Source organism: Mirounga angustirostris, unplaced genomic scaffold, assembly GCF_029215605.1.
Source record: "Mirounga angustirostris isolate CCGP_5_RB_7025 unplaced genomic scaffold, mMirAng1.0.hap1 SCAF_2, whole genome shotgun sequence".
NCBI lineage: Eukaryota > Metazoa > Chordata > Mammalia > Carnivora > Phocidae > Mirounga > Mirounga angustirostris.
The window spans coordinates 146,652,898-146,680,671 of NW_026991710.1; the positions used below are offsets into that span (position 1 = coordinate 146,652,898).

The following is a 27,774-nucleotide window of genomic DNA, read 5'->3' on the forward strand; positions in this document are numbered from 1 at the left end:
CAGTCCCTATGAAAATTGGTAACTGTCAATCAATATAAATTACCTGGGGGTATAAGTAAATAGGAGAAACTATCCAAGCACTGTACCAAGTGGGTATTATATGCCCTGCCCATTGTACTTTCAACAGCCTGATAAGGCTAGTAAATAAGCCAGAAGGCTCATGGCTGATGACCACGGAATACTGAGAATTAAATAATGTAGTGTTCCCAATCCATGTGGCTTTGCCCTACATTGCCACCATCTTAGATACCTTGTCCCCAGTCTTAAGAGCATATCATGCAGTATTGGACTTAGCAAGGGTTTTTTCTGTTTGTTTGTTTTTCTGGGGTTTTTTCTCAGTATACTCCTAGCTGCTGAGTCACAAGATCAATTTGCCTTCATGTGGGAGGGGCAACAATGGACTTTTCAAGTGCTTCCTCAAGGCTACCTGCACTGCCCTGCAATATATCATGGGGTGGCAGGCAAGATCTGAGGGTCATCTGGTTGGATAAGATGTGGGTTGTCCCAGAAGCTGTGATTGAGAGAAGGTGTCAAGGTACCAAGTACTAAAAAGGTATGGAAGTTTTGGGATCAACATGCTATGCTGCTGAGAATACCATGTTCCATCATACCTAGGAAAGGAATTATCTATTGGAATTTGCGATGAGATGTCCTACTGGGATGCGGAGTTACTTAGCACCCCTGGGTGAGGGGAAGCTACCCAACCTCTAAGGACATGAAAGAGGTACAAGCCTTTGTAGGGATTTGAGGGTTTCGAAGGAAGTTTATTCCCCACCTGACAGTGGCATTGATCCACTTCTGCCTTGGCTCAAACTCCCACTTTGACTAAGCGGCATGCCTGTTTACAGCAGAGGAGCACCATGTCCGCCAGCCCACAGTTTCTGGGAATGCAGGAGCTACTAGGCATTGCAGAGGATGTAGATCTTCCAAATGTCCCTGCCCCTATTTCTGTGTTGGCTACAATGGCCTGTAGAGAAGGAACAGGGGAAATTCCTAGTGATTGATCTAGTCAGGGCTATCTATCCAGAGACTGCTGTTGTTATTCAGTCCAATACTGACACCATCTGGATGGAAACAAGAATAAACCATAGCAGCCAGTGGGCTTAACTCATTAACAGTTTGGCTGGTGATCACTTGGCCTTTAACTCTTTACACTGACAGTTGGGTTGTTCTAAAGCGATTAACTCTTTAGCTTGGACAATGGGAACCTGAGGGGTGAATGATCATGAATAAGCCCTTGTGGAGTCAGGATATGGGGAAACGCATTTGGATTTACCTGCAATAGCCTGAGGCAAACCTCACTGCCTTCCGTGTCTAGATTCCTAAAGGCACTGACACCTGGCAATCAGCAAGCTGATGCTCAGGCTTAGGTAAGAGCCATAAACTGACCCTTTAGTAGATATAGCAGATTGGTTGCATAGGAAGAACAAGCACCATAGTGCCTGGGTGGGATGGTATATTACCAAAGATGACACATTGCCCTTGAAATACAGTGACTTGTTTAATGCAGTAACAGCATGTTCTGTGGGTTCTAAACAATGCCTCAGGCAACTGCCAAAGGAGTCGGGGGCAGACTTTCCAAAAGATAGCATTCCCAAGCAGTGAGATATTAGCGAATTTTGGCACCCTACCTCCTAGGGGGCTTCTAAACATACCTTTGTTTGTGTGGACACTGCCGCTGGCTTAATTAACCCCAGCTTCCCTCTGTCTCTGTGCAAACTAGGCTGCTGCTGTTAGGGGATTAGAGAAGCTGAGTATCATATATGGATACCCTCGTTGAGTAGATGGTGATTGGGGGTTACATTTCAAAGGTCGTGATGTGCAAGCCTGAGGAAAAGAACATGGCATTGAATAAAGATTTCATCTCCTCTATAACCCCAAAACAACAGGTTTGGTAGAAAATAGAAAAGGAAATAGTAAAGCAGCAGTTTGAATTACTAACAGACAAAACCACTTTGGCCAGGTGGACTAAAGTACTGTCGAAGCTTTAGTACAATTTTATGGTCAACCAGTAGGCTCTATTGCCCCATATGACAGACTGGGGACCCCTGTCAAGGTACCAAGTACTATAAAGGTATGGAAGTTTTGGGATCAACACGCTATGCTGCTGAGAATACCATGTTCCATTATACCTAGGAAAGGAATTATCTATTGGAATTTGCAATGAGATGTCCTACTGGGATGGGTGAGTTACTTAGCACCCCTGGGTGAGGGGGAACTACATCCAGAGCACTCTAACCCCCAGCCTAGAGGACTTAGTAAATCAATGGTTGTGACGCTGGGGCTCCTGGAGGGGGAAAAAAAAATGTTGGGAATCATTATCTTAACCTGTGTTTTCACATGTGTGTGCCTATATTGTTCTTGTGACCTCTGCCTCAATGCAGCCAGATAGCAACCAAATGAATCACTTCCATGCTAATAAAACCCTTGCCGACTTCATAGGGCACATTGCAGAAGAGGGGGACTGTGTTAGATTGTAAGAGCTGGTCAAGATGGGTGAAGTGTTGGAGGAGATCATCATGAAGACATGACCACCAGCTGACAGGAGAATGGGACCTGGGCAATTGGAGGCTCCGAACCCCTCCCTTGTCCTTGGAATGTACACTGCACCTACTATTCCCACACTAGGAGCTGTTTAAAACAACAGCCTTGAGAGAGTAAGGGGTTGTTGAGACTATTAGACTGCATATGCGACTGAACCCAATTAAGGTCTCTATATAAACTTTTAAGATTCTGTGGGCCTGTGCAAGGATCTACTTGTCTTGTGGTGCCCAAGACAAGCCTCATATCTAAGTTCCCTTGCTTATTACACCTGTCACCTACCATACTGGAGTGGTCTGCTTCTTTCCTTGGGCTCTCCTTGCCCTCCATGTTCAGTGGCCTGTTTGTGAACCACTAGGTAACCAGAGAGAGTTTTGTATATTTGGAGTTTACACAAGAACATCTCCATGTTTAATGTCAAAATTTATTTTGAAGTTATCTATTTTAATCTGAAAGTGATGTTTATAAATTGGTATTATTTGAATCAGTGTAAGATATTTTCATTACTGCTCAGTGTTTATTATTGTGAATTCAAGTTTGAAACAAAACATGAGTTTTGTATTTTAAAGCTATTTGATTATTTAAAACTTCTGATTCTCAGCTGAGTTTTGGTAAAATTTCTAATTATGAAATCAATATCAATTAGAAAAAACACATGATATGTTTTTAATGTTTGCTATTATAAGCCCAAATTTCTTTCCAAAATTATTTTTCCCATTTTCTTCTATTTTTACCATATTTTTTTCTGTTAACTCTCCATAACTTTCTTTCTTGTCATCTTCCTTTTAACTTTTATTCTTATTATCCTTAACATTTTACATAAACTCATCATCATCCTTGTATGTTTATTCTTCTATTGTTTTCATTTTCCTGAAAACACCAATCTTGTAACAAATTCCTTTAAATATCTAGATAACAGGCATCTGATTTGGCAAATCTTTCTTCTGATTTTAAGTACTTTTTTTTTTTATGCCAAGCTCCATTTTCATCCTTTCAAACATGTGGATCCTTTATAGCCTACAAAGATGGACTGAGATAATTTTTCATAAGCACAATAGTCATACTGTTTCACACTAAGAAATAAGACATTTTATTTGCCTTGGAAAGCCTCTTAGAATAAAATTTCTTCATTGAAATTATTCATCTTTTGTTTTATCTAAATTGAAACTTTAATTTTTTTCTCTTCATTCTGTAGACGTATTATTTATTTCAGAAAGTAAACCAAATAAAAGAAAAATAATATGTGAATATGAAAACATTTATTTTACATTATGTTGAGTATTAAGATTGTGAAAATAAATTTCATTCAAAACATTTGTTTCTTATTACCAAAAATAAACACCAAAAAAGTAGTTTCAGCAATGTACACAAACATAATTTTCAAGTTGACATTGGAACATATTGGGTTTTAACAAAGCATAAAACATATGTTGTGACGACAGTTGTTGAGTAGGTGCTAATTTCAACTGCAAGTGTAACCATGCACCATACTTTAACAGAAATCTAGATGGGAGACAGTATTAATAGTTGTTAAGACCACAGTTTTGGTCTTAACAGAACTGTTCCAAGTTCTGACTTTGCCACTGTGATTGAATTCAAATGATTTTAGTTCTCTGGGCCTTACTTTAATTGACAGAAAAATGGAGATTTACAACCACAGACTATCATAAAGATTAAACAATCTTTTATACACAAAGTATTTATCATAGTGCCTGGCTCATAGTGAGAGTTCACTGAATGGTTGCTAATATTATTATCAGGCCATTCAAATGTACTTGATCAAAATGAATGAAACTGTACAAATCACAAACAAAATTAATTCCATTTAATACCATTACTAGTATTTTGCTCAGAGGAGGTGATGCAGTGAGTTATTAATGTCTCTGGGTGAAACAAAATAGGAAATGGTAGGGGTTGTGGGTGACCCATTCTTTTATTTTAAAAGCTGGAAAAGGGTTTTAAAATGTATATTAACCTTGTCACTAGCAATAGCTTTCTTTTCAGTATACTTAGAAGAATCATTATTCAATAAATATTCTTTGATTGCCTATTATGTACTGGGCTGTGTTTACCTACCATGCAAAAGGAAATACCTCCTTTTTATGCTCTGAATACTTTCCTTTTCCACAGACATTTCCACTGGGCCTGGGAGATGGGCAATTCTATGCATGGACAGATGGTTTGAGAAGAAAGGACTGGCATGACTATGAAAGCATTCAGAAAGAGGCTATGCGCTCAGGTATGAAGTTCAGTGTAAGCCAAAGTGCTACTTTACTTACTGCAGTGTCTCATTTGTCACTTAAAGGATCGCTAATTAGCATTTCTTCTGCATACAGTAAGGTATGTCTCGTGGGGATATTGGAGTCAATGCTGGACAGAATTAAAACAATTTCAAATTTCAGAGAGAAAACAAATAATGAATAGCTTTTACAATATTAGCTGAAGAAGAGAACATACAAGTTTTAGAAATCTATAATACTTCATATTTCTGAACTGCTTTTTAATAATTCCTGGGGATACATTGAGATTTATCAGTGAGACTTGACTTGGTAGACGTCTGTCGTGAGCTTGATTCATTTGTTAGGGCCGAGGAATATCTAACTGACAATGAACAATATTGAAGGGGTACCACAATTCTAGGCATTGGAGAGGGTACAGCAAGTTGGTGGATCACAGGAGCTGGGGACCTGAGGTTGACAATACTTGAGCAAACAGGCAGGCAGTTAAAAAAGAACCAAGTAGGTCTGTATAGATGCAGCAGAATTCTAGTCTTGGGCTACACAGAGATAGAGAAAACATTTTACTTTTAGGAAAAAGTAACAAAAAATTCTTTGTAGAAAGACTGTAAAATTGGGTTGTTGGTAACAGGAATTCAGAAAGGTATATAATTAGAAATCAAATGAACATGAGTAACATTTGGTAGGAAGTCCATATGCTTTTACTCAACCGGAGGAGCTCTGTTTTTTGTGGGTTGTTTTTTTTTTTTTTTTTTTTGCGTGGTTTCTTTTCTGTTTTGTTTTTTTCCATGGTAAGGCTGTCATAGAAATAGAGAAGCTCTTGTTTGGTAAATACTTCTGAGCCGCATCGAGACACTGCATTCCAAGTCAAATCAGCAGCAAAACTATGACTAATCACAGTATGAGGTCCTCCTGGTCAACCTTTCTCAAAGCTGATCCCATCAGGAAAATCGGAGTGAGAGTATTTAAATAGCTATGCAGTTGTTCAGGCTGTGAATTATTCTTTGCTCTGGGTTGGTTGTGATTGACCTAATTAAAGTCCTCTTCCATTTTCTTCTTCCATTCCTTTTCTCCAAATGAAGCTCCTCTCTCCCCCCAACTTCATTAAAGTTGCTCATCCCAAGGATGTTCTCTATTTGTCAGAGAACCAGACTCTTCCAGGTTTCATTGTCTCCCCATCTTGGCCATGACCCTGTGAACGGTCATGAAAGTGAGTTCTTTACCAGCATTCTCACTTTTCCGGCTCTCTATCTTTTTCTTCTATTTGCTCCATTAGCCCTATATGAATCCAACCATCTATTTATCTTCCTAACCCCAGGATGCTGAAATTTTTGGAGATGTTCACATAATTTAATGAACTGAAGCTGTAATTTATTGAACAGATATTTTGTACTAGATACTTTTACATATGAATTTTATTTAAACTTCAGGGCCTGTAGTAGGTATTATTACCCCCAATTTGTAAGAAAAAGAGAAAAAAAAGAAAAAAATATAGAACTGAGTCCTTAAGAATTTATTAATTAATATCCAAGGTCAAACAGCTAATAATTTGCAGAGCTAGATTAAAAATCAGTTCTTATCATACTCCATTACACCCTACTGTCAGACATCAAATAATAATATTTGGGCAATATGGAGTAATGACAAAAGCATCTATGAGAGGAAAAGACACAGCTGGGTTCAGATTCTAACTTTTCTCTACATGAGCTGTGTAAGTAGCAAATCAATTTATCTTTCTGATATTACTCTTTGCAGAACTGCTGTAAGGACTAAAGAAAATATACCTAAAGTAATTGGCCAATTATTTGGACATGTTATAAACTCAACTAATGATAACTATAATTATTAATTCATCTAAGTTTCTTTCACTTGATTTGGTATGACTAACCTTCACTTGTGCTGATGAGTTTGGATGCAAAATCCAGTACTCCACATTTATTTCTGCTTCATATAACTCTTTCTGCATCCTGTATAAACATGCTGTTGATGTCCTCATCTTATTTGGGCCAAGGGAAAGTTGGCTTACAAAGAAAATTGGTAATATAACAAATTTTCTAAAGTGTGAATTTTCTATGGAGTTAAAAAAAACTTTCATTGCTAAGATGTTATATGATTCACTGGAAGATATGACAAAATAGACTAAAATTCATCATTTTTTAATTTATATGAAATAGAACATAAATAAAAGGGCTATTGCACACAAATATACAAGCAAGTACATAATCAAAATAAACATTTCTGGCCTTTATATCTAAACCAAGGAAAAGGATCATCTGTGTAGATTTTTACTACCTATTTGTGTATACCTAAACAAATACTGTTGCATTTTTCCTGTGTTTGGACTTGATCTAAAAATTCAATCATAATGTATGACTTTCTTCCTTTACTTAAAATTATTTTTGAGATTCATTTCTGTCAATGGGTGTAATTCTAGTTGATTCATTTCTACCATTGTTTAATTTTCTACAACATCTCCTCTTCATTGGCATTTGGGGAGTTCCTAGATTTTGGCTGTTATATATAATGTTGCTATAAATATTTTTGTACATGGTTCTGGGGTAGAGGTTAATTAAATTAAGAGATAGTTGACTATTTTTCAGTATTGAATCATCCATTCTATATTATATTTATTTGCTGCTTATTTATTATCTGTAGAGATGAAATGTTTATATTATATTCTCAGATTTTTTTTAGTGTTATTCCTAGAAAACTAATGTTATATGGGTATTGTATGTGTTATTGATTTTATTGAAATTCCATATTGTTTGTAGGTAGTTTATAGAGTGTTAATAAATTTTAATATTTATTTGAACTTAGAAAACTTTCTAAACTCTTCTATTAATTATAATCATTTACCTATAGGTTAGCTTGAATTTTCAATGAAGATTCTTATAATATCTACAAGTAATGACAGTGTTTATTTTTTTTCCATTCTGGATTTTATAATTTTTGTTCTTTTTTTTAGTTCTAGTTACTGCACTTACTAGGTACTCCTGTGTAATGGTGAATAGTGATTATTGGAGGCAACTCTTGACTTGTTACAATTCTGACTATAGCAAATTAGACACATACTTTAAGGTTTTATGTCTCTATTTAATAAAAATACACTTTATTATGGTTGCTAAGCTTTCTGGAGCTAGTTTGCTGAGAGTCTGGCTTATTTTTGTTTAAACCTAAATGAACGTTGTTTTTATCAAAGGTTTTTTGTTTGTTTGCATCTATTAAAATAGGTAAGATAAATTTTCTCCTTTAATCTGTTATTTGGGTAAATTATTTCTATCGATTTTGTAATGGAAATCAAATTTGCAATTCTAGACTAAATCTGTCTTTTTCTTTATTACTGGATTTGGTTTGCTGGCATTTTTGAGTCTTTTTAGTCATGAGTGAATATTGGACATGAGATTTTCTTTCTCATAGAGCCCTTGTCAAGTTTTGGTAATAATGTAATAACTTCAGAAATTACTTGAGTAATAATTTCTATTTTTCTACACTTTGTAATTGCTTGTTACATATGAGAATTATATATTTGTTAATAATTATAGAGACCTGGTAGCTGAAACTACCTGAACCTGGACTTTTTTTGGAGCAAAGATTTTTAACTACTACCTTAAACTTTTTAAATAGTTATAGTATTAGTTGATTGTCTATTTCTCCTGCAACTGTATTTTTCAAGCAATTTATCCATTACATCTAAGTATTCATATTTATTAAAAATTTATTCATAATGTTCTAAAATATGTCAGGTCTGCAACACTTGAATTTATGTTGCTTTTTCTTTCAAATATCATTTGTACTTTTTTCTTCATTTCTTCTTAATCTTTCAAACCAGGAACTTGTCAATTTTATTAATCATAGCAAAAACCAATTTTTTTACTCTATTTTACCTATTGTATTTTTCTCATTGATATACAGTCTTATATGTATTATTTATTTTCTTTGACTTTCTTTCACTGCTATATATTTTTCTAAATTTTAAAAATAGATTCATAGCTCCTTAATTTCAGTCTCTCTTCTACTATAGATCACACATTTAGGGCTCTAAATTCCCTTCTCAGTACCAGTTCAAGTACTTTGTTCTAATGTTTTATATTTGTTTGTTATGTTTTAGGTATATTTTAGTTATGTTTTGAAATGTCTGGCCTACTTAAATATTGAAATTATCTTAAAAATAAGAAAATCCAGAAACTACCTCCTCATAAAATCTCAATAATCTTTTGAAAAGTACATTAGCATAATAGGTTGCATGCATTTCATTAAATGTCTTTGTTAATGTTTTTATTAATATTGTTAGTTTATGTTTTGTTCTGGCAATTACATCTTTGAGGCATATTTGGTATTTGAAATATCAGGTATTTTAAATATCTGTTTTTAATTAGTAAGTGATTTATTGGGGGGTGGGGAATATGTTGTTAAACACCATAGGTGAGTAATGAGGAAGATAACGGCTTTCAGCTTTCAGGAAATGGACATTTCTTGCATTAAAACAATAAAAACAGGGTGCCTGGGTGGTTCAGTTGGTTGGGCGACTGCCTTCGGCTCAGGTCATGATCCTGGAGTCCCTGGATCAAGTCCCGCATCGGGCTCCCTGCTCAGCAGGGAGTCTGCTTCTCCCTCTCCCACTCCCCCTGCTTGTGTTCCCTCTCTCGCTGTGTCTTTCTCTGTCAAATAAATAAATAAAATCTTAAAAAAAAAAAAACACAATAAAAACAGAAAAGAGGCGATTGAAGGATAGACCTTAAGACCTTAGGTGTAGTATCAGGGATCTTTTCTGGTACATCTATGTCCTTAGAGTTATACTAAATTAGGAGGATTCTTTGAATTTGTTAGGAGAACTCTAACTAATGTTTAAAGAAACCCAGAGTTTTTATTATTCCATAATCTTACACTTCTTTGTTTTGGAATTAGTATTAACCAGACAAATTTAAGTAGAGAAGAAGTATGTTCACATAACATTTCAGGGTCAGGAAGGCTTCCTGGAAGAGGTAAACCAAATTTGAAATGATAAAGGTCTACCTTGATATCAGATAAAGTTGACTTTCATTCAATTAATTCTCTGATCTCTTTCTCATGAACTGCTACTATGTCATATTTTTAGGATGACTATTTTTTCTAATCATACATTTTCTATATATGATCTCATTGTGTCCCATTGAGTTAGTTTCGGTTTCAGATTCTCATTTGAGAATGTATTGACATTAGATTTTATCTTTTAACAGTTTAGCTATCCTTCTGAGTAGTACTGTATCAAAAAATTGAAAAGCATGCTTTTTGAACATCATTCACTTTATTTATAAAAGTGGAAGGAACTGAAATAGGGAATCCTTTGATATAATATAAAAAACAATGTACAAATTGATATTGATATGTTATTTAATACATATTGTTATATTATTACACATTATTCATTGTAATTGCTATAACAGCTGGAAAGCTATACAGCTGACATTTCTTCATATATAATTTGGAAAAAAAAGGCCCATATATTTCTGAAATAAAGGTATTCTGCCTATGGCATATCCCTGAACTATGAATCTAATAACTAGTACCAGATGTTAAGAAAAAAATGCAATTGGTTTAGGTAGCTGTTCCTTAATTAATATGTGATGTTTCCTAATTCTTGTAACATCTTTCTCTAAGTGGTAAAAATATCCTTTCATGCAATCCATCTAGAGTGGTGTGTATGTGTGTGTACATGTGTGCGTGTGCACATATGCCCATGTATTTTGTAAAATCATTTTTAAGACCACTCATCTGTATTTCTAGAAAGCACTTATTTTTAGTTTTGAAATTTGAAAATTGTCCTGTCCAGTTTTCTTTTTGTCTTAACTCTAAAGATTTTCACTGTGTTTATCACTGGTTTTTGGATTTCACTATTTATGAACTCAACATGAAAAAAGCTGTTCTTAACTCTTATATTTGATCTATTTCTTTAAAACAGATTATCCCCTTATATAATCATATCAACTCATGTATTCCACTATAAGCCTCAGGAATCTTATGAAATTATATCTAACTTTTCACTACTTCCATTTGTCTTAGCTAATGATAGTTTGAATATTCAAAGTTTTTATTAAGTCATAATTTTATTCATTTATTCATTCACTTGTTCAAAAATACTTTTTAATGTCACTGTATTTCAAGTACTGCTCCAAACTCTGGAAGAAAAAAATAGACAAAAATGAACTACAGGGGTGCCTGGGTGGCTCAGTTGGTTGGGCGACTGCCTTCGGCTCAGGTCATGATCCTGGAGTCCCGGGATCGAGTCCCGCATCGGGCTCCCTGCTCGGCGGGGAGTCTGCTTCTCCCTCTGGCCCTCCCCCCTCTCATGCTCTCTCTCTCTCACTCTCTCTCTCAAATAAATAAATAAAATCTTAAAAAAAAAATGAACTACAGTAGCTCTTGAAAAGTGTGCAACATGGTTGAAGGATATTTCACTGTTATCGACATCAAATCATTGATCTCTCTCACCTAAATCATTTCAGTAGCTTCCCAACTGATCACCTTGTCCCATAGTCAGCTCTTCAAATAGCAACCAGAGAGATCTTCTGAAAATATATAACCTGATCAGATCATTTGACTTCTCCGCTCAAAAGCCTACAATGTCTGGTCATGATATTCAAAATTAAATCCAAATCTATTCCCTGATTATGAGGTCCAACATGCCCCATCCCTACTTATGTCACTGCTCTGGTCTCCTACTGATTGACATTTAAATCTCTCCACTGGCTACATTGTTTATCCTCAAGCATGCTAAACAGGCTGCAGGACTTTTCACTTGCTATTCCTGCTCCCTGGAACACTGGTAATTCATATCTTCCAACTCAGTCTCTCCTTCAGTAAGGTTACAAGACTATATATCACTTGCTTAGACATTCTGGCAGTCACCATATTATCGTATATAGATACAGTCCTTTTCATTCCCTTTCTATCCTTTTGCCCTACTTGATTTTTTATAGCAATTATCTATATTTATATACATATGTATTTGTTTAATGAATTAAAAAATTATAATTCCTTGTAATATAATCACTTGCCAAGGGCTCTAAATCACAATATTATCTTCAATTGTTGAATTGGGCTTTTTGAATAATGACGCTCCTGTATAAGTAAGTTTTGTGAGGGTGCCTGGGTGTCTCAGTTGGTTGAACATCTGACTCTTGATTTTGGCTCAGGTCATGATCTCAGGGTTCTGAGATCAATCCTCCTGTTGGCTTCATGCTGAATGTGGAGCCTGCTTAATATTCTTTCTCTATTCCTCTTCCTTTGCCCCTTGCCTCCCTCCCTCCTCTTTAAAAAGGAAAGAAAGGAAAGGAAAGGAAAGGAAAGGAAAGGAAAGGAAAGGAAAGGAAAGGAAAGGAAAGGAAAGGAAAGGAAAGAAAAGAAAAGGAGGAAAGGAAAGGAAAGGAAAAAGGAAAGGAAAGGAGGAAAGGAAAGGAAAGGAAAAAGGAAAGGAAAGGAAAGGAGAGAGAAAGAAAAGAAAGAAAGAAAGAAAGAAAGAAAGAAAGAAAGAAAGAAAGAAAGAAAGAAAAGAAAGAAAGAAAGAAAGAAAGAAAGAAAGAAAGAAAGAAAGAAAGAAAGAAAGAAAGAAAGAAAAAAAAAGTATTGTGAAAACCTGACACAACATAGTTGTTACTTTTCTCTTCTGGAGATTGGATCCCAGGACCCCTTAAACCTTATGATCTAAGTTACTAAATGTTCATATCTAATTGTTGTGAATTTCCATAACAAAACATCTAAGGAGTATGAATTAAAACACTATTTGAAAAGTAGGAATGTACCATACTTTAAAATGATTAACAGTAGGCTTTCCTAAGTTCTTTTAAACAATAGCTCACTTTAGTGCTGATCAGGGACCCATTTTGTTCTTAAATGTCTTTGTTCTACATAATTGAACGAGATTGCCAACCAAACAGAATGGGAAGCAGAAATGTGCTTCATCTGTGAAATACTGTAACTACTTTGCTTTCGGGAAGTAAAATGATGGTAATTTTGCTATAACTACTATGGTTCCTGGTCATCTTTTATTGATACTTCATGTCTCTTAAAAACAGTTATCTGGCATCTTTTTTTTTTTATTACTAGCAATAATGAGCACTGTTTATTGTTAATAATTTCAGAATAATTTATATGTCTATGATGTGTTCTCAGTAAATTTCATAATGAGATTTGTTGGGAGGAGGTCAACATTGGGAATTATTATCAAAATAACTTTCATTATTATTCATTAGGTTAAAATTAACTTTTAATGAAAAATTTCCTTTGACAGTCATTGTATAATAATGAAAATGTAAAATGGAAGTGAAAAGATTGTGAGCATTCTGTTGAGATGTATCACTTATATGTCTAATAATAGAACAAAATTTAGCTGAAACTGAACTGAGTGACATTAGGGAAAAACCCCTTCAACATTATAATATGAAAATAGCAGTAGAAATATCTCAGGAGATTTCTTAAACTGCAATGAGTTGGCGTTAAAAAATAAGACAAAATTAACTGTTAAAATAATTCAATTTACCTATTTTTTGCAAAACTCAGAATATCTCTATTTAGAAATATCAACTTCCCATGGGCAAGTGTGCATAAGATTAATTGGTCTTATTTTTCACATTAGTAAAATGTGGTTTAATGATAGCACCTATCACACAGCTATTAATTAAATTATGTAATTAAACTAACTGGACTGTAGGTATGCTCAGTTAATGGTTATTTGTATGTTCACAGATCCCTGATTCCTATGCCTATATGATAACATTTGAATCATCTATAATTTGAATCATAATTTTTCTCGTGTCTTCAAATCTAATCAATTGACACAAAATCTCCCAAAAACTGTCATGAAGGGGTTCATGTTAACATGTACTTCAAGTGGAGCTATCTCTCTTCACTTTAGGTTTTATTCTTACAAGACAAACATTTTGTAAGCATCTGCCCCAAACCTGTTTCCAGCCCGGCATTGTGCTTATGTTTTGTTAAAAATCTCTTTTACATAGTAGTTGTGATTATTATCAATTTTTTTCTGGCTATAAATGCCCCACATTCTGGAGGAGTTATATGAGTAGATCATAATCCTTGATCATGAAGAAATGGGAAAATGTTCTGCTGAAGGGAGATGATACCTGATAAGAGACAAGAAGGAAAAGATGAGAAATATCTAGTAAAGGAAAGGATTTGAATCTAAATGGATCAAGTAAACTAAGGTTAAATTGATTTTATGCCTGCCATTCATTTTCCTGAAGTCTTGCTCTTAATTTTGTTCGTCCCAGTTTTAACTCTTTCCTGTACAGCTTTGGAGTCAGTGTTAAGTGGAAGATTGTATTTTCTATCAGCTCGCCACAGAGAAAACTCTTAACACCCACTCATACTTATACCTCAATTCTATTGGTAATCTTTCTGTTAATAGTAAATCTTTAGATTTGCTATTTTTGATGTAGTTTTTATTTTTAGTAGGAGTTAGAACCATCCTTACATTTACTGTAATACAGTCTATGGACTTAGGCAGTGTATGCAAGTTTTAGGAGGAAGAGTGAGAGAACAAAAAATAGAGAATAAATTTTTGATGATCTAGGACTCTGCTGTCACCATTACGATGGTAACAAATATTTACAACATGCTAATGCTATGGTAACAGAGTTTCCCATGATTTGAGGGATTGTAATTCATTCAAGCCTAAATGACCATTATGGTGTATTTTAGGCATAATTAATTCATAGAGATTCAAGTGATTATTTGAACATCCTCTAAAATTCCTATCCAGGATCTGGCACAAATATTTCAGTAATGAGTCCTGGGCCTTCTTGGATCCATTATCTGAGTGCTGTAGAGGAAATATGTGTGTTTACCGACTAGGGAAGGAAAAGTGCCAGCACCAGAGACTGATGGCAACACTTTCTAGACATTGACTTCAGAACCGTAAATGCCAGTTCGACTCGATTCTCTCTGAGTGAATAGCAGTGGTTTCTGAGCAGTCTTCATGCCAGATGAAAGCAACTGGGCCTTCTGACACTTACGAGTCATAGAAACGTGACATAAATGATCCTCAGGAATAATAGAAGCTCAGAATAGGATTGCTTTCTTTTCTTTTTTCTTTTTTTTTTTAAGGATTGTTTTATTTAAATTTTTTTTAAAAAGACTTTATTTATTTATTTGACAGTGAGAGACACTGTGAAAGAGGGAACACAAACAGGGGGGAGTGGGAGAGGGAGAAGCAGGCTTCCTGCCAGGCAGGGCGCCCGATGAGGGGCTGGATCCCAGGGCCCTGGGACCACGACCCAAGGCGAAGGCAGAAGCTTAATGACTGAACCACTCACGCACCCCAAGGATTGTTTTATTTTAAAGGAAAATATCTCTGCCCCAAAATATGTATAACAAACTTGCACTATTTATAAAACACAGACATTATAATATAGTGGAAAAAGAGATTTAATGCATAAAGAATTTAATTTAATACAGTGTTTGGTTTACTGATGTGAAATGACCATGAAAGCACAATGGAATTAGTATTATCAGGCATTTAATAATGATTTGAATTTCCATGGTGACCAACTCAGCCTGAGGGATCCAAATTCATTATTGGACTAAAATTACTAGATTAACTTAATAGAAATTGACCTAGATAACAATCTAATAGAATTTAATAGTACACATTAATTGGGATATATATATATAAGAATTCACTCATGCATATAAAATTCTTTTTATTTTGTATTAAAGAATAACAATCATTGAAGAATAACTTTTGAAATTATAGCAAGTGTTTTATAAACAAAGAAATTATTGGATTGATATTAAAATTTTTAGTTTTTGTGTTTTGTAATAATAGAAATGTTTTATGCAACTTGATAAAATATTTTATAAGCTTTCTAACATATTAATTGTTAGCATTTTTTTAAAGATTTTATTTATTTATTTGAGAGAGAGAGAGAATGAGAGACAGAGAGCATGAGAGGGAGGAGGGTCAGAGGGAGAAGCAGACTCCCTGCCAAGCAGGGAGCCCGATGTGGGACTCGATCCCGGGATTCCAGGATCATAACCTGAGCCGAAGGCAGTCGCTTAACCAACTGAGCCACCCAGAAGCCCAATTGTTAGCATTTTTATAACCAGAACAAGGATACTAATTGTATTCTCCAAATTTGGAAAGTCAGTGTCATACTTATGATAAAGACCTAGGATTTATTTTTACTACCAATCCTATGTTATTCTTTACTTTATAGTACATTCCTATCATTTCATTATTTCTATGTACATAGTGCCTTAATGTGAGTCCAGTAATTTCTTACACATTGCCCTAATGTTTCTCACAAAAACCCTATAAAGTAAGAATGGTCAAGTATTACTGATCTTGTTTTAAAATAAATCTAGAAAGATGATTTTATACATATACACATGTCACTTTTTTATGCATGTATATTATATATATATATGTATCAAGTGATTATATATGCATACACAAATACACACCCCTTCAAATTAATGCCATACATAGCTCCAATAAATTCTGGGACAACCTTGTTTTCATATTCACTTATTCTTATCTCATTATTGACTTCCTGCTTCAAATATTTGCCATCTCTAGCACATGTAACCTGAATTGCCTCATGCTTCGTTCACCTGTGTATGAAGGGAGCCGATATCAATAGTGATGACTCAATTTCTCTAACTCCTGCTCTCCCTTATATATATAGACCCCCTAATCTCCTCTCTACAAACCTCACCATATTTCTGAGCTCCTTGGAAGTCACTGCAAGTTTACTAAGCACTAATGTCCCTATTCTTTTATTCTGACCCTACATTGACAACTGATGGTAGATAGCTACTCAAGTTCAGCATCTTATTGCCACCAGCATTGGGACCCTGTCTCCAGTGCTCCCAAAGTAGCACATCATCATATCCCCAAGGCATTATTCTGTGTTTTTCACAGCGCTGCACCTGATGGTTCTCTACAAAAGTGGGCAGGGGAATTCTTCTTTCCTCTGCTTTGTGTAGCACTTTGTCACCTAGGCACTAAGTTTGCAGTTCACTCTCCTCCAGATATCCTCATACAAAACAGGTCCTTCAACTAGTTCTTTTGTCAAAAGGACTCAGCTACATGTTTCTAAAATCAGACTGGGAACCAATATCAGATAGACACCAACTGGTTGTTCTACTCTTGCTTCCCCTAATCAACTACTTGTTTGTGTACAATGCGAATATGTGAAAACCTGTAAGAAAATAAATTTAAACCAGTAGATACCTTTAAGCTAGTTCATAGATGAGTTAAATCTCACCACGAGACAATGGGACTCAAGCTGAGACGCCCCACCCCATCCCAGTAAATATAGACCAAGCTACAGATGTAAATATAAGTTAGATGATTCTATTTTCCTTTTCAGTATACTATTATGTTAAAATGAGCAGGCATGCATAAACTCCTAGTCAGACATCTAAGCCATTATAAATTATATTTAAGTTATTTTTAATCAAAATTATAACATTATAAAAATGTTAGTAAATAAATGCTTATAGAATAATTTTCAAGTTCATAAACAATTGTATTAAAATGTTACCTTTACTAAAAAAGAGCAATGCTACCTCTTTGTATGAAAGAGATTCAATTTTTTAGAATAATGAACAAAATGCATTTGGCAAAGAACAATGCAATACTGTTTTTTTTAAGTGAAATGTACATTTCCTGTAAGGCGTTTCAACTGTGTAAAGATACCTTTAAATATTTCTTTAAATATAATAATGTATTAGTTTCTTCATGTTGAAAGGAATGAGGACACACAGTCAGATTGCATCAGTCAGCTCATGGACATTTATTTTAACAATAAACCAAAGTGCTGAAAAGCAAGAAATACTTTCATAAGCAAGCTTCCTGGACTTGAGGAAAATCTGGACCTTGAACAGGCTACCGTGTAGGAGTAGGAATCTCCCAGCAGCTTTGTCGCTGCACAGCAAGAACAGCCCCTTAGAAAAGCTCTTTCTCCCTGTGTAGTGAGGAGTTATTTCTTCTGCATCCCAGTCAGCTCTTATTCCTTCTGTTCTCCCTTTCTCTAATGACTAGCTTCTTTATTGTATCTGAGGGCAAAATGCTCTAGAAATGAGGATGTGACTGGTTAGAGCAGACAACAGTAAGTTTAAATTATGACTATGGTGAAAATCACTCATGCCTGGCTTCCTCAAACTCAGCAGGACACCTCGGTGTGAGATGATTCCATTTGGTTCAGATGGGAACCCATCTTGAAAACCTGTGGCCAGAGTACAATTGGAACTTGGTACAAAACATAGCGAGTGTTGCATTATGAATCAGTTTTGGCCATTATTCAGAAGGGATCAATAAATATAGCAGACACTTAGAGTGCACTGTGTCATATAGCCAATTTTTATGTTCTTCTGGTTAGTCTAAATAATGAGCATCTCTCCTGAAATAAAGAGATGTCAGGGACAGGGTGATGTGATCAAAGCTTATATTAGTAAGGCTTCTCCAGAGAAGCAGAACCAAAAGATCCATATATGTATGGAATATGTATATATGTATGGAAAGAGATTTGTTTTAGGGAATTGGTTCACCCAGTTGTAGAAGGAGCCTGACAAGTCCAAAATCTGATGGGGAAGGCTGGCAGGCTGAAGACTCAGGAAAGAGTTTTAGTTCAAGTCCAAAGGGAGTCTACTGATAGAATTCCTTCTTGATCAGAAGTCAGCCTTTGTTCTGTCAAGTTCTTCAACTGATTAGATGAGGTCCGACCACATTATGGAGAGTAATCTGCTTTACTCAATCAGTCTACTGATTTAAATGTTAATCTTTTTTTAAAGATTTTATTTATTTACTTGTCAGAGAGAGAGAGAGAGAGCACGCATAAGCAGGGGGAGCGGCAGGCAGAAGGAGAAGCAGGCTTCCCGCTGGGCAAGGAGCCTGATGTGGGACTTGATCCCAGGACCCTGGGATCATGACCTAAGCCAAAGGCAGACACTTAACCGAATGAGCCACCCAGGTGTCCCAAATGTTAATCTTATCCAAAAAACACCATCCAAAAACATTCAGAATAATGTTTGACAAATATCTGGGCACGAGGGCCCAGCTATGTTGACATATAAGATTAACCATCACAAGGCTTAACAGGGCCTGAGCAGACACAGGAATTAATGCTGTTTGGGCCAGGAAAAGCCTGAACACCAGTCTGGAAGGTCCTGAACAAGTGAAATGATTCCTCTCTACAGCCGGTACTGGGGGATGACCAGGTTTTGCAACTGACAATTCTAGGAGTAGACCCTTCTAGGAACAATTCTAGAAATATACTGCTCCCTTAATAAGGGACAGGTGATTTAATGGCTTCTCACTAGTTCAGGTATTGCTACCAAGAAAGAACAGGTGAACCTGGATTTCAAGGGAAAGCAAAACTGAGATTAAAAAGGAGCATAACAGTCATCTGAGGGGCCTGACAGCCTGAGAAAGGAACACAAGAGGGATACTTCAACATAACAGTTGAAATCTAGTGAAATAGAACTTCGGGAGGGGACAAAAGATAGTCTAGCAAACAACAGCAACAACAGCAAGGAGACATTCAAACAGAATCGATTTACCCATGCAGAGGACTTTCTGGAACTAAGACTGTGACACATATTTGTGGACAGGAAGATTAAATATAAAAATATGTCAAAACAGCACAGAAATTATAGGCAGAAAGGTTAAAACTATGAAAAGGTGCATGAATTCAAACAACTAAAAAAGAGAAAATAATTTAGGAAAATATTAAAAGAAAATTTCATGGATCTCAAGAATATTTCAGCCCAAAGATGGCAACATGGATGAAAAGAGACTCACTTAAGCAGATGTTAGTTAAATTTTTTTCCAAATTAGGATAAAAATAATCTTTTTAAAATCTCTTGGCAAAATAAGAAGTTATATAGAGAGGAGAGATAACCAGTCTGTCATTAAAATCTTCACCTACAACTCTAGAAATTAGAGGAGAGAGAATATATATACATTCAGTATATATAAAGTTGAGAGAATATATTACCCACACATCTCTTCTGAGTAAAATAATCTAGAAAGAATTCTAACCAAGGAACAAATAAAATAAAATCTTCAGTGTAAGAAAAAAAAAATCGTGGGTCATATATAGTTAAAAATTAAAAAAAAATCTAGATAAAGAGAGGATAAAAATTAAAATAATATTAAGTATTTAAAATAACATGACATCTTATCAAGGATGGAGAGGTTCTCAGACAGTAATAATGTTCTAAAGGTATCCTGAGGGAAAAGATGAAGTGTAGGGAAGTACAAGAATTTTAAAGGTCACATCTTATTAGAAGCAGTGCCATGGTGGGAGGAAGTATTTGGTATTTTGTTTTCATGTAATAGCAGAGAAGTAGGCATTTGGTTAACAGTGCCATAAAGAGGTTAGTAATGAAATATTAGGGAGAAAATCATTAAACAATATAATGTGGGACATCATATACTGATGAAGAATAAAATAACAATATTATTTTGAAAACCTATGAAGCTGATGAATTTCAAATATATTTGATCTATAAAAGCAGCTATTTCCTAAAGTTCATACTAATATGGTATATGAACATACAAGTTAACAAAGAGCATGGAATGATAAAGACAGATTGCTAATGAAATGACAAGCACTATTTTATTTACATGATCAGAATACAGGTACAAGTATGCCTTGCCTTATTGCACTTCACTTTATTGAGCTTTGCAGATACTGCCGTTTTTTACGAATTGAAGGCTTGTGGCAACCCTGTGTGGAGCAAGTCTATTGGTGTCATTTTTCCAGCAGTATTTGCTCACTTTGTGTCTCTGTGTCACATTTTGGTAATTCTTGCAATAATTCAAACATTTTCATTATTATTCTATTATGGTGATCTGTGATTAGTGATCTGGGATAACCCTGCAATGGCTTCTAAGTGTTCATGTGAAAGGGAAATTTGCATGTCTCTCACTTTAAATTAAAAACTAGAAAGGATTACACTTAATGAGGAAGGCATGTTGAAAGCCGAGATAGGCTGAAAGCTGGAGTTCTTGTACCAAACAGCTAAATTGTGAATGCAAAGGAAAAATTCCTGAAGGAAATTAAAAGTGCTACCCAAGTGAACATTCACATGACAAGAAAGCAAAATAGCCATTTTGCTGTTAAAGAGAAAGTTTTAGTGGTCTGGGTAGAAAATCAAACCAAACACATTTCCTTAAGCCAAAGCCTGATCCAGAGAAAGACCCCAACTCTCTTCAATTCCATGAAGGCTGAGAGAGGTGAGGAGGTTGCAGAAGAAAAGTGTCAAGCTAGCAGAGGTTGGTTCATGAGGTTTAAGGAAAGAAGCCATCTCCATATCATCAAAGTGCAAGGTGAAGCAGCAAGTGCTGATGTAGAAGCTGCAACAAATTTCCCAGAATCTCTAGCTCAGATAACTAACAAAGGTGGCTACACTAAACAACAGATTTTCAGTGTAAGTGAAACCACCTTAAATTGGAAAAAGATGCCATCTAGGACTTTCATAGGTAGAGAGGAGAAGTCAATGCCCGATATCAAAGCTTCAAAGGACAGGCTGACTCTCCTGTTAGGGACTAATGCAGCTGGTGACTTAAGTTGAAGCCAATGTTCATTTACCATTCCAAAAATCCTAGGGCCCTTAAGAAATATGGGAAATCTACTCTGCCTGTGCTATAGAAATGGAACAACAAAGCCTAGGTCATAGCATATCTGTTTGTAATATGCTTTAGTGAATATTTTAAGCCCACCATGAGACCTACTGCTCAGGAAAAAAAAAAAAAAAAAAAAAAAGATTCCTTTCAAAATATGACTGCTCATTAACAATGGACCTTGTCACCCAAGAACTCTGATGGAGATGGACAATGAGATTAATGTTGCTTTCATGCCTGCTCACACAACATCCATTCTGTAGCCCATGGATGAAAGAGTAACTTTGACTTTCAGGTCTTTTTTAAGAAATACATCTCATAAGGCCCTAGATGCCATAGATTGTGATTTCTCTGATGGATTTATACAAAGTAAATTGAAAACCTTCTGGAAAGGATTCACCATTCTAGATGTTATTAAGAACATTCAGGATTCATGGGAAGAGGTCAAAATATCAATAAGAACTGAAGTTTGGAAGAATTTGATTCCAACCCTCAAGGATGACTTTGAGGACTTCAAGACTTGAGTTGGGGAAGTAACTGGAGATTTGGTGAAAATAGCAAGAAAATTAGAATTAGAAGTGGAGCTTGAAGATGTGGCTGAATTGCTATACTCTCATGATAAAACTTGAATGGATGGGGAGTTACTGCTCAGGGATGAGCAAAGAAAGTGTTTTTTTGAGATGGAATATACTCCTGGTGAAGATGCCGGGAAGACTGTTGAAATGACAACAAAGGATTTAGAATATTACAAAAACTTAGTTGATAAAACAGAGACAGAGTTTGAGAAAACTGACTCCAATTTTGAAAGAATTTCTATTGTGGGTAAATGCTATCAAAAACATAACATGCTACAGAGAAATCATTCATGAATGGAAGAGTCAACTACAGTGGCAAACTCCATTATTGTCTTATTCTGAGAAATTGCCATTACCACCCCATTCTTGAGCAACTACCACCCTGATGGGTCAGCAGTCATCAACAGCAAGGCAAAACCCTACGTCAGCAAAAAGATTACAATTCACTCAAAGCTCAGATGATAGCACTTTTCAACAATGAAGTATTTTTAAATTAAGGTATGTGAATTGTTTTTTTTAGATACAATGTTATTGCATACTCAATAGATTACAGTATAGTCTAAACATAACTTGAATATGCACTGGAAAAACAAAAAATTCAATTGACTTTCTTTATTGCCATACTCATTTTATTGAAGTGGCCTGGAGCCAAACTGTGCTATCTCTGAGGTATGTCTGTTCTATATTTTACATTCTAAATTAAAAATAATGCTGAACAATGGAATCCTACGGGTGAGTCAAAGAATTTTGGGAAAATGAAGAAGTCAGTGTGGAATAGAGTGATCAGAGAAAGCATGAGGGACAGAGGTGGAAATTAAGTAAGGGCTTTGAAAGATAAGTAGTAGAGTCATTCTTAGACTGGGGGTGGAGAAAGAGACCTAAGCACAAAAGATGGAGAAAGCTATTTAAATGTTGGAATGGATTGTCTTAAGAATGTCATGACCAGTGTGAAGACAGAGGAATGTCATAGACAAGTAAGATGTGATCAGCATGTGAAAACCTGGTTTAAGTTGAGCTAGTCTATTTCATGATGACAGGCGTGTAAACAGTCCATGAAGGGGAAATGACAGTCATGCTCAAGCTATGCCATTCTTTTAAACATAGCTAAGATAATACTGAATATCAATTGGTACAAGGGGTAGCATTTCTGAAGTGAGACATCACATGTCATTCTGCAAGCTTGTGTGTGACTGGGAGGTCACATTGTGATCATGATAGATGTTCACATCAATTCACTTTCTCTCAGAATCTGAGAATGTAATAGTATCAATGCATCTGTTCCAAGTATATTATCTTCACGAGGGATAGTTACCAATGAAATGCATGTCACTGAACATATTTATTTTTTGGCTTTCTTTCATTTGTTTGTTTTAGGATCTGGAAGAGAGGATTTATAAAATGAAGATATGTATTAATGATGAATAAAACCTTAATTATTTGACTGAATGTTAATATTGAAGAACCCAGAAGAAAACACTGATAGACACTTCAAAATGTGGCTAAATCTATGCATTACCTACCTAAGCTTTAAAACAACCTACCAACCAAAAAGGCCAGTGATTACAATCACAAAACAAAGGTTAATCATAGAATCTATTTACAACAACTGATGCTACAAGACTTCTTTATTTTTTTTATTTTTTATTTTTTTATTTAAATTCAATTAGCCGGGACTGCTGGGTGGCTCAGTCGTTAAGCGTCTGCCTTCAGCTCAGGTCATGATCCCAGGGTCCTGGGATTGAGTCTCGCATCAGGCTCCTTGCTCAGTGAGGAGCCTCTTCCTCCTTCTCTCTCTCTCTCTCTCTCTGATAAATAAATAAAATCTTAAAAATAAATAAATAAATTCAATTAGCCAACATATAGTATGTCATTCATTTCAGATATAGAGTTCAATAATTTATCAGTTACATATAACACCCAGTACTGACCACATCATGTGCCTTCTTCATGATAAGAAATCAGCATTCTGCTAAAAATAGCTTTTAATAATCTATACAGGATCTTCACTGTATTTCCACAAAAAGGAATGCCAACCCTTGATGAGGCACCTCTTTCATTTGTACTAGAAAATGTCAAGAATGAGGAGTGCCAAACTTAGAACATTTTACACTAAAGGAAGAGGAATAGGAATTAAAAAAATAAATGTAATTAAAAAAATAAAAAGATTGTGTATTATAAATTAGATATTAATAGTGAGTGAGGCTATCTTTCAGTTCATTTCTGTATTTGAAATGTTAATGATGCAAAAGTAGTTTTGCTTTATCTGGTTCAGTGTTCTTGATTTGTCCTGCTCCATCCAGATAGCTTTTTTTCTCTCAGTGTTTAGAAGTTTACACACACACACACACACACACACACAAGACCTAGAAATGTTCACTTTTAATCACTTACTAAACATTTTCACCTTTCCCATGAAGTATAAAATGCTTCATGTAAACAATATTTTATACCCTTCTATAGAACAAAAGAATAAAAAAGAAGTCAGAATAAGAGTAACAATGGTATAAAGGGTTTAAAACCATTCATTCTACAAGTTCATTGTTAATCATATATTTCAGAATACACTGGTTTCCAATTCCAGCAAGAGAAGAGATAAATATTACTGAGTTCATATAAGTCTGGATGGTCTTAAATTATTCAAATAGCTTAATTACTACACATTAAAATAGTTTCTTACATCAACTTCCATTTTGGACTTTTCTCTTGTTTAGATGGAATTTTATATTAAGTGTGCTTTCATTTATGTGTCCTTATCTTTAATCACTTTTGGGAGTTATTCGGTCATTTAATAAAATTTATTATAATAAATTATGACTAAAGTGGCTTGCAGAAAATCAAAAACAATAGAAATTTGCTTAATTTGTTTATATAAGGTATCTCCAAACAGCTGTGCTGTAGGGTCTTATGTCCTTAAGAGATGATTGTACATTTTAAACGATTGCTTAATGTCATAAGAGACTGTAAGATTCATTTCCCACGCCCCCCCGCCCCCCAGACAGTTTGTATTTGAACCACAGAATTTCTGCAAATATACAATTATGCTATCTCTAACAAAAGTGCTCAGAATACTGCTTAATTTAGTCCTCACTCACTTGACAGCCCTCTAACGCTTCAAATCATTAGAGTTAGCACAGTTTGCTTTGTAGGTGCATGAAAATGGTTTCATTGCCAGTTACTTCTTAAATCACGGTGCTGCCAAGTAAATGGAAAAATCACCAGTGGAGTCTGTTGAATTAGTTGAAAAAGCTAAAGGTAATAGTGGTTTGCTAATATACTAAAGACAGAAAGTAAATATTTAAAAACCTATGCTATTTTGAACAATGGGTGATTGATGCTATTGACCTCCAAATAGACCATAATTTGGGCATTTTTCCACTAAAGAAACCAGTTACTTCTAAATAGCTCTAATGACTAATGCCTCTTTCATTTCTCCTTTATGTTTCTCTTTCTACTTACAAACTGGTTGCATATTATGATTTTATCTATACTCTAAATAAAATGCATGCATATATGTATACATGTACACATGAGTACATGTGGGTAATTGAGGGATTATGGGCAATTTTTATTTCATTCTTTGTGCTCTTATATTTTCCCGGGTGTTCTGCAATGACTATGGTTTGCTTTTATAATTGAAATTATATTATATATGCATTATTTATTTATTTTATTTATTTATTATTTGAGTATAGTTAACACACATGTTACATTAGCTTCAAGTGTAAAACATAGTGATTTGACAAGTTTTTAGTTTATGCTATGTCCTCCGTATGTATAGTTACCATCTGTCACCATACAACACTATTACAATATCATTGACTATATTCCTCATTCTGCTCCTTTTCTTCCCATGATTTGTTCATTTCAGATTGAAAGCCTATATCTCTCACTCCCCTTCACCCATTTTGCCCATCCACCTACCCCTTTCCCCTCTGGTGGCTCAGTTGGTTAAGTGTCTGACTCGATTTCGGCTCAGATCATGATCTCAGAGTTGTGAGATCGAGCCTCAGGTTGGGCTCCACGCTGGCCAAAGAGTCTGCTTAAGATTCTCTCTCTCCCTCTCCCTCTGCCCTTCCACCAACCTCTCTCTCTCTCACTCTCCCTCTATAAAAAAATAATAATAATAAAATAAATAAATATATGTATATATTAAAAAATGAAGCAAATGGGAAGTCAGAGTTGACAGTTAAGAAAGAATGAAGAGAGGGGTGCCTGGGTGGCTCAGTCAGTTGAGCATCCAACTCCTGATTTTAGCTAAGGTCAAGGTCCCTGGGTTGTGAAATAGAGCTGTGCTGGGCTTGGACCCTGCTTGAGATTCTCTCTCTCTCTCTCTCCCTCTGCCCCTCCTGTCCCTCCCCTGCTTACACTCTCTTTCTCTCTCTCTCTCTCTCAAAAAACAAATAAACAAAAAGGAATAAAGAGAGAATAAATAATATCCATTATTTAACTAATATTTCAGCATCTGCTATTGTAGACATTATGTTAATGAAGATAATTTTAATGTATATTCTTCCAGTTCTATGCATATCCATAGATATGGAATATTTTTGCAACACGTTGAGAATATAAAATACATACTAATTTACCAAGTGCTTTTACTTAATATATCATGAGAAATTTGTCCATCTTACTAAATATTGTTTCACAATAACCAAAGTCTCCCATTTCAGTCAAAAACACCATTTCCTTTCTAGCCCTTCAAGCCTAAGAGTTAATCTTGATTTCATTCTTTTTTCTTCTATTTCTCCTGCAAATTCAGTCCATCGGTAATGACTATTCTTTCTACCTCTAACAACTTACTTTTCTATCTGTCTCCACTAGTTTAAACCTCCATCATTGTTCATCTGAACATCTAGAATAGCTTCCTAACTGGTCTCATTTATTTCACTCTTGCCTCTACAACCTATTATTCCCACAGTACCAGACAGATATTTCTAAACCATAAATCAATTGATGTCATTTCCCCATTTTTTAATGTGGGGAGACAGGGGCAGCTGCCTATAGATCACTTCCCCTCTCCTCCCACCTTGGAAAATGATTGATGAAAAGAGTCTACCCTCTCACTCAGATGTTTAGTTTTCATGGAATTAGTCTTTATGATTGTGAAATCTCTAAGAAATACACCTTGAAAAAGGAAGCTCGAGTTCTGAGATTTGAGTTGGCTAAGGATTGACTGTTGCTAGGTGCAAATGGTAGTGGTGATTTAACTGTGGCAGTATTTTTTATTAGCAATGTTACTCTCATACTGGTGTCCTGGTTACAAAATCCCATAGGTTTGGAGTGGTCGTTCACAGCCTCACTTTTTCCTATTTTTGTATTGAGTAGCTTTCTGGAAAACAAAGGTTTTTAGTAATGTACATTTGGCTTTATAGCAGGAATACTTGCTACTGAGTGTTCACTTGTCAGATGCTTACAATGTTTAAGGTTCAGTACCAGGGGCATGAAAAAGAAAAATAATAAAACAGGAAGTTAGTTCCTTTATATCTCCCCTTCATTCAACCCGAAATGTATAGTCTACCGGAAGGCCTTCTCTTCTAGGCATTACTATGTACTAATGTATATATATAATGAAGTCTACAAAGATCTAAGATCACTTAGTTACAGCTGTACTATTGATTTCCTAATAAGATTATGCCTAATATGAAATATATTCATATACTTTATATATCATCCATTCATATAGTCATTTATTTAACAAACATTTACTGGTCACCTGCCCAGATCCAGGCCCTGTGTAACATTCTCAGTATTTCATTGTGAATAAGACAATTTCTACCTTCAAAGAGCTTTAGAA

General features: G+C 35.2%; 1 protein-coding gene across 2 annotated transcripts in view; it reads left to right on the plus strand.

The window, feature by feature from the left end:
- GALNTL6 (polypeptide N-acetylgalactosaminyltransferase like 6) overlaps window positions 1-27,774 on the plus strand; it is a 1,204,984-nt gene that overhangs the window by 416,175 nt on the left and 761,035 nt on the right. For both annotated transcript variants that reach the window (XM_045880134.2, XM_045880135.3), the window contains one exon: window positions 4,672-4,780. In XM_045880134.2, coding sequence (XP_045736090.1) covers window positions 4,672-4,780 — 109 coding nt within the window. The remainder of the gene's footprint in view (window positions 1-4,671; window positions 4,781-27,774) is intronic.